The following is a 12,604-nucleotide window of genomic DNA, read 5'->3' on the forward strand; positions in this document are numbered from 1 at the left end:
CCAGAGGCACCTTTAAGACCAACGAGCTTGATTGTAGCATGAGCTTTCGAGAAACGCCGCTCTCTTCGTTAGATGCCCCTGAAAAGAGCTGCATTTCTCAAAAAGCTTATGCTACGATAAAGCTGCTGGGATTTTTACTGTGTCCTAGTCAGACACTCTAAGTCCTAGTCGGGCACCGCTCTACCCACTCACTTGGACGCTGGATGAAAAAGGACAGGCCAAACCAGGGATCTCTCTCTCTATCTCTCCTCCTTTTCAACACATCAGCTCAAAATAACTGTCAAGCTCTTAGCACCAAACCAATAAGGGCACCGCTGAGCCAGCAGCCCTGGGAACGGGCAACGTTAATGCCAAGAGGCTTCCCAAAGCACCACAGTTACTGGGAGATACCAAAACCAAGGGGTGGGTTCTGGCTCTCCACACTTCCCTGCAGATGCTTTAAGACTTCTTCCTCCCACGCTTCCTGGAGTACTCAGCTGACAGCAGCCACCTGAGGCCGACCCCTTCCCTTGTCCTGTAAGCCGTGACGGAAGGCGTGTGGGCCACAAGGCACTGCTCCATCCTTCCCTGAGGTGGCCAGGAGATGGGCTGAAACGAGCCTCAGGAACAGCCCTCTGGAATCAGGTCCTCCCCGTTCAGAAAGAAGGCGCAGAGACTGTGGCACGCACTCCCTCGCATCATACCCACGCCCTTCCTCTAAGGACCCCGTGGCGCACACATCACTTGTCCCACATACGTCATTTTGGCAGGAAGCAGCCAGGTGTTCCTTGGGTAGGCAATAAGGGTGAAAAATGTTTGGTTGTTACAATCTAGAGATTTCCTTACCAATAGTGTTTCCCAGCCCAGTGGAGTGATAAAATCTGTCCAAGGGGCCCCCGAAAGGGAGACAGGCTGGCCCCAATCCTCCTCTCCCTTTGGCAGCCACAGAAGGGGAAGGGCGCTGCATGGCCATGTCCCGCGCTTTCACTCCTAGCCATTCCAACAGGGCAGAAGGGACAAGCAGAAGGAGGCGTTGCCCCTGGACTGGTCACAAGGAGGGAATTCTGCCCTGAGACACAGCTGTTCGGCCTTCGAACCTTTCGACAAACCGTTCCTGGTACCAGAATGTCTCTTCCACGTATGCCGCTTCCTGAAAACCACCCCCCCGTGCAAATGTATCTCCGCACTGAAAGCAATCCCTGTGAGCCCCAGGAATGCCAGAACATGCAGACAACCCTCCCGGTCCACAGGAATCAGAAAGCGCCCACCGAAGGCCCACAAGCTACTGCCGAGGCACCCTGAGTCCCAACCACAGCAAGGTTTCCCCGATAAACAAGAAAGGTCCCCTTTGCCTCTTATTGCTGCCCTGTGAGGTAGAGAGCACCGCTGGCGTAGAACAGCACCTGGAGGCAGAGTTAAGTGCAACCCACGTGCATCAGTTCATGACGTACAAGGAACGCAAATACAAAAACCCGTCTGTCAGTTTTAAAAGAGCCACTAAGAGGGTCGGACCGTGTCAGCCACAAGAGCGCCATCAGGAAAATTCTGGCTTGAGTTTCCAGAGTCCCTCCCCGCTGGGGCTTCTATGAAAAGTGCAGAGATTCCTCAAGAGTTCTCGAAAGATGCAAGACTGCTCCACAGTCAGCTTGGACTCAAACTCCTGCAGGAGCTCCCGAGTGGTGGCCTGACCATCCACCTGGGCTTGGAAGGCGATGAAGTTTCGAATATCTACAAGCAACTCATCGTGTTCCGTCTCTGTAGGGGGCGCAGCCCCTGATGCCGGCAGGGGGCTCTCCTCTCTCACACCGTCCCTTCTCCAGGGTCCGACCAGGTGGTTTCTTGCCCTCATTTTGGCCAGCAGAGAGGAGGAGTCCAGGGGAGCTGCAGAGGCCTCTCCTTCCCCGCCCCGGCCGTCAAAGGGAGCGCTGCTCTTGCTCTCCTTCCTCGCTCTTTCAGTGTCCTGCAGACAGAAAGGGGAAAGACAGAATCTCAGGAGGAGCTTTCGCGGCTACAGAACTTGGCCTCTTATGAAAGATACTGCGGTCTACAGCTGGTACGGAAAACGACAGAACTACTGTCGGGCTGGTGTTAAAACTGAGCACCCTACCTGCCCAGGGCCGAATCACCTCTAAGCCCCAAACATAATTAGACAAGTCACTGGAGTGGATCCTGCTGGTTTTTCCCCTCCCCCAAGGAAGACGAGGAATGGTCTTGCTCGACCGGCTGACAGACTGAAGCCCTAGCCCACACCCCCTTTTTCTCCACGGCTCTCGTCAGCCCTGGCATGGCCTCCTTAAAGGTTAAAAGCCCCCCCCCAAAAAAGCTGGTGGGATCCAACCCATTGCTTGAGAAGTGCCACTGTAAAATGCCAGGCGTGCCTAGTGACCCTCCCAACAGGGGCACACACAGACTCCCGTGGCCACTTTCGCTGTACTGGAATGTCAAAAGGCTAAGGATGCTCCCCTCTGACAGGAGTGTTCAACGCGGAGCAAAGTTTCACAGCTCTTGTCAGGTTCCACAGCAAGTAACTCTTCACACACGTTTCCTGAGAAGCGTTATGCTTTATTAGAGTACAAAGCCAGTACCATATCCACAGGATTGTTGTTAGGAATGACCATGGGGAGGGAACATTCGTACACATAGCCAGACGAGGCGAATAGCTAAGCAAATGAACTTTGAGCGCGTACGGGGGAATTCTCCCGGCAGGAAGTTACATAATGAGCGGGAGACTCGCAGGGCCCCTGAGAGCAGAAAGATTCACACCAGTGGTGGACCACAAGCCCTCCCATCCTTACAAGGCCAGACCGACAACGCCGTCTAGCCGAGCCAGCTCCCACAATCTCCGAGGCAATGTTACGCAAAGCTGCTGAGCTGCGAGCAAGCGGGCACGGAAGGACAGAAGCAACATAAAATGGCAGCTAGCTGACATCCTGCCCCCTCAAAAACACATCAACCCCCTCCCACAGCCGACAGCCGACGCGCGGTTTCCCTGGGAGCTGAGTGCGAAATCTGCGCAGGGGTTTGGGGGCCCGCACATCTTTCCCCGCCACCCACCCACTCCCAATGTTCAGGACCCCAATGCACCCATTCCACCAGGCAGAACAATTGTCCACATTTCATTTTAGAGCAACGTAAAATGGCAGCTCTCACGTTAGCCAGAATACGCTCATGTCTCACCTTGCAACCCGCTCCCGGGGATGGAGAAGATGACAGCGGCACTGCCAAGGCTGGGTTCTTCTTCTGCCCAAACCTGCTGGGGAAGCACGACACAAAAATCAAGAGACCGGCTCCTCCCAAGCGCCTACTGCAGCACAAAACTAGAACCACGACAAGTGTGCGTCAGGCTTCCAACAGCTTCCCCGGAAACACCCCCAAAGGCTGAAGGGGCTATCAGCAGTGTTCCCTCTAAGCTGAGTCAGTGTGAGCCAGCGCACGGTTTTTTTAGCCTCTGGCTCCACACATTTTTGTCTTCGTTCAGGAAGGATGGGGTTCCAGAGCAAACTGACTTGTGCCGTAGCCAAATTGCTCACTCACAACTTGTAATGCCAGTAGCTCACAAGGGAGATTTTTTGCTCGCAAGACTCCACATCTTAGAGGAAGCATTGGTGATCAGTGGTACCTACTGAGGAATCTGGCCTGTCACCTTCTGGGCATGGAACATGGGTCACTCAGGGTATTTTTTTTTTTTTGGGGGGGGGGAAGTATTTGTGAATTTCCTGCCTTGTGCAGGGGGGTGGACTAGATGACCCCGGAGGCCCCTTCTGACTCTATGATTCTACGTCCTCCTCCTGGCTTCCTCCACTTATATCCCCCGCCTTCCTCCCCCAGTGGGGACCCAAAGTGATTTAACATCGCTCTCTTCTCAACAAGCACACTGTGAGCCAGGTGACTGAGGCTGAGTGTTGTGTGACTGGCACAAGGTCCCCCTGCAAACTGCCATGGCAATACAAGGACTCAAACCTGGTCCTTCTAGAGCCTCGTCTGGCACCCTGGTACACCAGAAGCACAGGAGTGCCCAAATACAGCCCTGACCTGGACAGCCCAGGCAAGTCCTTGGATGGGAGACCTCCTGGGAATACCAGCAGTCAGGAGGCGGGGGCAGGCTTGATTCAGCCACCTCTCTGAATATCCTCCAGGCCCCCAGTAGGGGTCAGTCACAAGAGGTCACCGTGACTTCCAGGTGCACACGCATGCGCGCGCACACGCATGCACATATAAAAATACAAAAAAGTACCAAAACAAAAAATAAAAGAGAGACGTGCCCAAATACTTTAGACTTGGACCTCGGACTCCCTTGGCATTAAGCAAGCCGCTGTTCATCAGCCTTGGCTTAACACTTATAAAATGGGAACAGCAAACCCCTCCCCCAGGGAGGTGCGCAGCGTCCTTTAGCCCGAGTTCTAGAAACGATTACACAAGCAGAAAGAATCACACAGCCAAGGACACCAGAGCTTCGGCTCACGTTCCCCTCCTGCCGCTGGACGACAGCTGCAGCACATCTGGGAGGTCCTCCATTCAAACCCTGGCTTAGTTTAAGGGGGCTCCGTGGGAGATCGTAAAGCCAAGGAGGGGGACCCACAGGCAAAAACGTCAACACATGGAGAGCCAGTTTGGTGTCGTGGTTAAGTGCGCGGACTCTAATCTGGGAGAGCCGGGTTTGATTCCCCACTCCTCCACTTGCACCTGCCTGGGTGACCTTGGGCAAGCCCTAGTTCTGACAAGAGCTGTCCTTGAAAAAGAGCAGTTTCTGTCAAGAGCGCTCTCAGCTCCACCTCCCTTACAGGGTGTCTGTTGTGGGGAGGGGAAAGGAGTTTGTAAGCCGCTCTGAGACGCCTTTGGGTAGTGGAGGGCGGGGGATAAATCCAATCTCCTCTTCTTCTTCTTCATGGAGTGTGTATTTATTATGAGGTTCACCTTTCTGAAGAGGTGCAATATCCTAAGCTCTGCTTTGCAGATGGACATATCACAGCTAACAAACCTGTGGATACTTAAAGAGACACCGCGAGCCTTACTTGACTCTTCCTGGTGAGCCTGATGGGCCACTGGGGCCAGTCCAAGTGGGCACGCCAGACGCGGCTCCTCGGGACCGCTGCCGGGAGAGTTTCAAAGCTCGAAGAGCATCCTGGGCAACGCGATTGGCTTCCGCTTCCACCAGCACGTAGTCTGGACTGGAGGCCTCCACGATGGCATCGTGCTTCATGACACTATGGATGCCTGGGAGAAGGAGGGGAACGTGTTTCACTCCAAGCACCTACACCGAGGCCCCCAACCACTCTAAGCCCGTGGGGACCTCTGGAATTCTGACACGGCAGGGCGGGCACAGCCACAAAGTAGCGGCCGTGGCTTACCTTGTGCCGTGGCTACCTGAGGGTTACCTGATTTTTTGAACAGCTTCTCCAGAACGTAATCATCGCTTTTCTTGGAATCTCTCTCTTCCTTCTTGTCTTCCCTCTGGTACTTCCTTTTCTTCACGAGATGAGGAATCCGCTCGCCCTCGAACCTGGCGTCGCGAGAGCTCCTGGCCCTCTTCAACGGGCCCCTGCCGCCTTCATGCTCTCGACGGCCGTGTTTGGATTTCGAAGTGCACTTGTTGGGACTGTTGTCTGATCGCTCACTCCCAAAGCCTCCATCTTGCTCCTTACACTGGCTGGTATTTCCATGTGCAGAATTCTGCTGCCTCGCTCCACCGGCACTTGATTCTCCAACAGAAAAGGAGTTCAAATGTCCCGCATCCTCAGATTCCCTGTTCTCAGGGGTTTTCAGACCCTTCTCTTCCTCTCTGGGGAGTGAATCATCCATATTACCAGTCGTGATGTGGGCATCCTCCTTTGGGAAGTTAGAAGTCCGCAGGAATGCTTCTGCAGTTTCCTCGGTATTCTGAACGGAATCCACTGTAGTGGTAGGGGACCTGGCACACTGCCTTGCTGAGAAGGAATCGGACAGTTTGCTGAGTTTGGTTGACATGTGCTCGGAAGGAGGAGAGTGTGTTTTAGAAGCCCCGGTGAGGGCCACAGATTTGCGCTTCGGTGCTCTCTTGGGTGTGGGGATGTCAGAACCAGTGCCTGAAATGCATTACAAGGAGGTCATCAGCAGTTCCTGCCACCCGCTTGGCTGTCCCAGCACCAGAGGCCCTCGGCTTTGACATACCTGCAAAAATAGCACTGGTTTCTGTCCCCTGAGTCCCATCTGGGCTGGTCAAGGTGAAGAGTTCATAGAGATCATTGGGTTTGAAAAAGCGCCTTTGCTTTGGGTCTTTCAACACTCTGTTTGTGAGGAACTGCTTGAAGATTTGCCTGGAAGACACACAGCATTGGTGTGTTAAGACACGTGTCACTCTTTGCTGAAAGCGCTAAATACTAAACTCTAGGAGAAAAACTTAGTGATGTGAATTTGACTCCGGGGAACAATTCACACTGAGTGATGAGAACCCCGTTTCACATCGATGTGCTGATTTATTTCAATAACTTTTAAGCAATTCACCGACTGCTAACCATATGAGTCTAACTGCCGTTAACAATCCCAGATCGCACCAAGGAAATATCCTGGGAGGTGCTGCTTGTCCCTAGTAGAATATAATTTGTGACAACTCAAAACTGTGCATTCTGTTTTACAACAAGAAAAGACATTCCCATAAAGGAGAGATGGCAAGCAGGCAGTTGTGTTAACGGCATCCAAACCAAAGAGCCGTGATGAAAGTCGATTCGGAGCCCCCAAGAAAGACAAAAACACAAAGCCTCTGAAAGAGTGAGAGTACCTGGCTCAGGTGAGCACTGGCCCATCCCTGAGCAACACGTCACTTCTCTCCCGCCCCACAAGTAGGATCGGCTTTTCCAAACAAGCAAACGGACGCTTTTCTGGCACAGCTGCAGCGTGAAAGAGCTGAGTAAACCCCGAATGACAAGAGGACAAACAAGTCAGGAGATCCCGCCAGCTCAGGGAGTCTCTGGGCTATCAGTGGGGCGAGATCATCAACTCATGTCTGTTACATAAAAACCACTTTTCCGTGGCTTCATCCAGCGCTGTCACTTGCCCGGCTGGCAGCTTAAACCCAGGCACCTTTGAGACCCACCCAGGTTCACTCAAGGGACGAGCTTTCGTGTGCTGGCACTTGGTTCCAGGACCATTATGTCCTAGGAAAGACCGAGAACTAGCTGATTCCAGAGGAAAAGACTGTGGGTGGTGCAAAGTGCAGTCAAGTTGCAGCTGACTTAAGGCCCTCCTTCATGCAGTTTTCAAGACCAGAGGCGGTGACTGGATCGGCAATCCAAATGTTTTGAGATTTACAAGGGATTTAATTTTTCCTCTCAAGCAGCGGGGGGGGGGGGGGCCTCCTTGCCCCATTTTGGGCTTCCGCCTGTCTTTTAACTGGTGACACTTTAAATCATGGGTCAGACCTTCCACAGTCCAGTAGGTCTTCCATCTTGTTGGGATTAAGCTTCACAAATAAGCTTCAATGTATTTATTTATTTATTTATTATTTGTATTTATAGCCCGCCCATTTGCAAGCGGGCTCAGGGCAGGTAACATCATAAAAACAGTACAATAAATATGATTAAAATTAAACAAGTTAGAAAATTTAAACAATAATAAACATTAAAACTCAATCATACTTCTGACAGTCACTGGTTATACGGTTCTTTAGCATATTATTTGGGTTACTAGATGGATAGGTGGATAGGTGACAACCACCTCAGGGAGGACATATAGAGACGTCCACTGCCTCAGCCAAAGGCCTGGCGGAACAGCTCCGTCTTACAGGCCCTGCGGAACTGAAGAAGATCCCACAGGGCCCTAATCTCGACTGGGAGCATTTTCCACCAGGCAGGGGCCAGGGAAGAAAAAGCCCTGGCCCTGGTCGAGGCAAGACGGACATCCTTTTGGACAGAGACAACCAGAAGATGTTTATCCATAGAGCATAATGCTCTTCGGGGCATATATAGGAAGAGGCGGTCCTTCAGGTATGTCCACGTTGGAATACAGTGACCGTGAGTGTGTTTTCAAATTTATTTTACAGTCTTAGCCAAGCCCTTCACGCTGCATCGACTGTGTGTTCCGGCAAAACCACAGGATGGCAAACAGGTGTCCGACTGTGGCAGGCAGCATTCGGATCTGCCATTCTGACCTTTCAAACAAAAAACCTGCACAAGCACAAGGGATAAGTGGCACCATGTCACGTCCCCCCCAACCTGGAGGGACCAGACTAGCCCAATTGTTAAGCAGAGTCGGCCTTGGTCAATACTTAGACAGGAGACCACCAAGAAAGTCCAGGGTTGCTATGCAGAGGCAGGAGGAGGAGATTGGATTTATACCCCGTCCTTCACACCAGCAGCTGCATGTGGAAGAGTGGGGAATAGGGATGTGCCTTCGGTTCGTCCAAACCGAATGCACCCCCGAATATGGCCCATTCGGATCCCTTTCAGGCTTCTGCAGGCCGATTCAGATTCTCTGGTCAGAATCGGCTTGCTGCCGAATCGCCGCCGAATGTACGCGGCAATTCGGCCCCATTATATCCTATGGGCCATTGAAGTCAATGGCGAAAACATAGGGTATATTCTGGGGGCTGGAGGGGAGGGGGTTTGAGGGAGAGGCTCCAAATCCGCAGGGTAGCTGCTGGAGCCTCTCCCCAAGATACCAACCAAGTAACTTTTTTCCCACCATAGAGAACAATGGAGGGGATAGGGGCAACAACCTGTTTGAGGGCCCGTAGAATTGCACCCCCCCCCAGTCCAATGTTCTTGAAACTTGGTTGGTATCTGACATTCGACTGGCTACTGCCGAAATTGACATGCGGGAGTCTTTATGCCCTCCGAAATTAATTCTGCCTGATTTGGCCGAATCCGAATTGGGCCGAATTTATTTTTATTTTTTTGCACACCCCGAGTGGGGAATTGAACTCGGTTCTCCCAGATTGGAGTCCACGTTCCTAACCACTACACCAAACTGACTCTCACTACACCAAAACAACAAAACACTTCTGTATGTCTCTGGCCCTGAAAACCCTACAGGGTCGCCACGAGTCCGCCGTGACTGATGGCATTTCCCACCGATGCGTAGCCGCCCTGCCCTGGAGGGCCCATGCTTGACTGTCTCGTCAGATCTTGGAAGCTGAGCAGGATCAGCCCGGATCACTACTGAAACGGGAGACCAGCCAGGAAGCCCAGGGTCGCTAAGCAGAGGCAGGCAACGGCAAACCTGCCTGTTCGTCTCCTGCCCTGAAAACCGTACAGAGTCGCCATAAGTCAGCTATGACTTGACAGCACTTCTACTGTGAACATCCCCCCGAACAGGAGAGTCACTCCAGCTTCTACACACACAGAGATAACAACATTTGTGTGTGTGTGTGTGTTAAACAGAACAAAGAGGATCCTGTCGACTCTGAAAGTCATTTCATTTCTGTTCTACGCCTGAGCAGTATCTTGGTCCCAGAGTTCACAGTTCTCTGGCCGAGCTAGCAAGGGTACTGCCCTGGATGAGGGGCTGCCCAGGAGTACACGGCCTCAAGTTCTACAAAAGAAAGGAGGGACACAGCCACAGCACTTTAGGAAGAAATAAATGCTGTTCCTTAGCGTGGCTGCTGGTACATATCTGTGCACGGCCTCCCTCCCACTGACCTGTGGTAAATCTTTTCTTCAATGGTCCCTGCAGTAAGAAGCCTGTAAACCGTCACCTCTTTCGTCTGCCCAATTCGCCACGCACGCTCTCGAGCCTGGAACAAAGACACATTTTGGTACGTGGCATCTTCGGACACCACTCATGGGAGGTGGAGACAACGGCCTTGACGTTACACTACTTTAAACTCTTTTTTTTACACAGGAGTGTCCTGGTGAACTTCGCAAGCCTCAGAATGCCTTTCTTTCCCCTCCCTATTCTTTGAGGAAAAAGCTGGCTATGTATCCACAGGATACGCCCCAGAGACCCCGATCGGGAGCGGAGGCTGGGTGGCATTCCTTCCCTAGGCCCACCCTGGATTCGCACTTCTTTGCCAGGGGACCTACCTGGGTATCTGTGCTGGGATTCCAGTCTGGGTCATAGATGATCACTCTGTCTGCCCCTGTCAGGTTTATGCCAAGCCCGCCGACCCGGGTCGTAAGGAGGAATACAAATATGGAAGCATCCTGCAAGAGACGCGGCACAAGGAACAGTCAGAAGAGGGCTGCCCACTCCCCAGAGACTGTCCAGGGGCAGCCCGGGGAGGGACCTCCGCAAGGCAGAAACCAGCCATTTCCTCCCAGGGAATTGGCCTCTGTCACATGGAGATGGGTTGCAATTTCAGGAGACCTTCAGCCCCCCACCTGGAGGTTGGCAACTCTACTCAGGAAAGCTTCCAAGCAGTCCAGGCAGGTGCCACTGACTTATTACTGCTATCCATGTGGCTGGCCCAGCGTCCCGGACAGCAGCCCCCGGCCCCGAAGTGCTTCCCCTCTAACAATCGTCAGGGTTTTCTCCCGGGGGCGGGGGCAGAGAGAAAAAGGGAAAGAAAAGAAGCTTAGGCCTGATATGAGATGGGAAGGGAGGCTAAGAGGCCAGGCTAAAAGTCTTCCTGGAAAACATGGATTTGGAAGAACTGAGAGGGGGCCTGAGAACGAATTAAATGGGGATTCAAGCCGCCGAAGGCTAAGAATGCTTATACTTGAGATCCAGCTCCACTGACATCAGATGGGAGTATGAGGAAAATTAATGCTGCAATCAACTAGTCTAAGAATAGTGTAAAGGGTGCTGTCGAGTCACAACTGGCTCATGGAGACCAGTGTTCCCCTCTAAGCTGAGTTAGTGTGAACTAGCTCAGAGTTTGTTATCTTCCTGCTCACACATTTTTGTCTCCGCTCAGGAAGGAGGGCTCCAGAGCCAACTAATTCATGCAGTAGCCAAATGGCTCGCTCACAACTTTAATGGCAGTAGCTCACAAAGTAGAATTTTTGCTCACAACACTCCACAGCTTAGAGGGAGCTTTGATGGAGACCCCCCTGAAGTCCCCCCCCTGGGGTTTCCAAGGCAAGAGACGTTCAGAGGTGGGTGTGCCGTGGCCTGCCTCTGCACAGAGACCCTGGACTTCCCGGGTGGTCTCCCATCCAAGTATGAACCAGGGCTGACCCTGCTTAGCTTCCAAGATCTGCCAAATTCAGGTCAGGGCACATGGAGCGAGATAAACTAAATCCAGGAACAGTAGCTAAGCGCAAAGAAGTAACTTCCTGGAAGACTGTAGAGAAAAAGCACTTCACGGCTTTGCTACTTCATCTCCACCAAGCTCACTAGAATATTTATTTTTTAACTACGTTTAACCCCCTCCCTACCTTTCTCCACAACGAGAACCCAAAGGAATTTACATCCATCTCCCCCATTTTTTATCTCCACAGCTCCCTTAGACAACTGTTTGGAAGAGTAGTTGTGGTCAGGGTTCCCTCTAAGCTGAGTTAGTGTGAGCTAGCTCGGTTTTTTAGCCTCCGGCTCACACATTTTTGTCTTGGCTCAGGAAGGAGGGGGCTCCAGAGCAAACTAATTTATGCAGTAGCCAAATCGCTTGCTCACAAATTTAATGCCAGTGGCTCACGAAGTAGAATTTTTGCTCACAAGACTCCACAGCTTAGAGGGAGCATTGGTTGTGGTTTGGGGAATCTGACTCTCAAAAGCTCATCCTCCGAAAGTCTTGCTGTCCCTAAGGTGCTCCTGGAATTTACTCGATCCTGGAACTTCGTTCAACAAACGGTCAAGGGTCAAATTGGTGATGGCGGCTATTGTATGATGGTGGACATCTGTGATGTCCAGCAAGGGACAAGGAGGACACGCCAAACTTCTGGCGTGCAGACAACAAAAAAAGGGCATAAACACAATAAAAATTCCCAGTCCCAGAAACAAATAATACAAAACCCCAGACACATTTCTGATCTCAATAATTCTTCTGAGGAAGGCCATCAAAATGTATCAGGCATTTGTATTTTATGTGTTTGACTGCAACCAGAAATCTGTATTGTGTGGCAGGCGGTGTGTTTGATGCAGCCGATTCCAAACAGGGAGACCGGACTGCAAAACCTCACCTGGCCACAAAACTCACTGGGTGACTTTCGGCCAGCTGCTCTCTGCCCAGCCTACCTCTCAGGACTGCTGTGAGAGGGGAGAAACACCTCGGTCACCCTGAGTTCCTTGGAGGGAAGGGCAGGATTAAAAAATGTAATAGAGAGGTACTAGAAACTAGGGAGCAAAGCCCGTAGTGGAGACAACGGGCGCCTAGAAAGGTAGGGTGGGTGGGCGGAAGAAGGAAGGAAGGAAGGAAGGGGGGAAAGAGAAAGAGAGAGAGGAAAGAAGGAGAAAGAGAGAGAGAAAGGAAGGAAGAAAGAAAGTGGGGGGAAGAGAGAGAAGAAGGGGGGGAGGCTGGCTACAACTGGGTGGGTGGGGGGAGGGAAATCGGGCTGCGGCGAGGGGCGCATCGCCGCCACGCCGTTCGCACACAGCGTTCGCCTCCCGCTGGCCGGCCAATGGCTGACGGAGCGCATTTTGTCTCCGCTCAGTCTTACGCTGCGTCTTACTCAATTATATATAAGGGAGATAAAATCCATCACGCTTATTTGAGCTTCACCTTCCTCCCCTGCCCTAATGTTTCAGCACAGAGAGAACCACCTCACAGAAGCTG

The 12,604-nt window shown here is 52.1% G+C and overlaps 1 protein-coding gene across 1 annotated transcript in view; it reads right to left on the reverse strand.

Moving 5' to 3' along the window:
- Positions 1-1,329: 1,329 nt before the first annotated feature.
- Positions 1,330-12,604, reverse strand: part of ERCC6 (excision repair cross-complementation group 6) — a 77,115-nt gene continuing 65,840 nt past the window's right edge. Inside the window, exons 14-20 of the mRNA XM_015414199.1 lie at positions 9,975-10,094; positions 9,591-9,685; positions 6,127-6,272; positions 5,355-6,041; positions 4,992-5,193; positions 3,157-3,232; positions 1,330-1,939 (exon numbers count right to left, since the gene is read on the reverse strand). Of these exons, the coding sequence (XP_015269685.1) occupies positions 1,514-1,939; positions 3,157-3,232; positions 4,992-5,193; positions 5,355-6,041; positions 6,127-6,272; positions 9,591-9,685; positions 9,975-10,094 (1,752 nt within the window). The 3' untranslated portion in view covers positions 1,330-1,513. The remainder of the gene's footprint in view (positions 1,940-3,156; positions 3,233-4,991; positions 5,194-5,354; positions 6,042-6,126; positions 6,273-9,590; positions 9,686-9,974; positions 10,095-12,604) is intronic.

This window comes from Gekko japonicus, unplaced genomic scaffold (assembly GCF_001447785.1).
Source record: "Gekko japonicus isolate JY-2015 unplaced genomic scaffold, Gekko_japonicus_V1.1 scaffold1319, whole genome shotgun sequence".
Lineage (NCBI taxonomy): Eukaryota > Metazoa > Chordata > Lepidosauria > Squamata > Gekkonidae > Gekko > Gekko japonicus.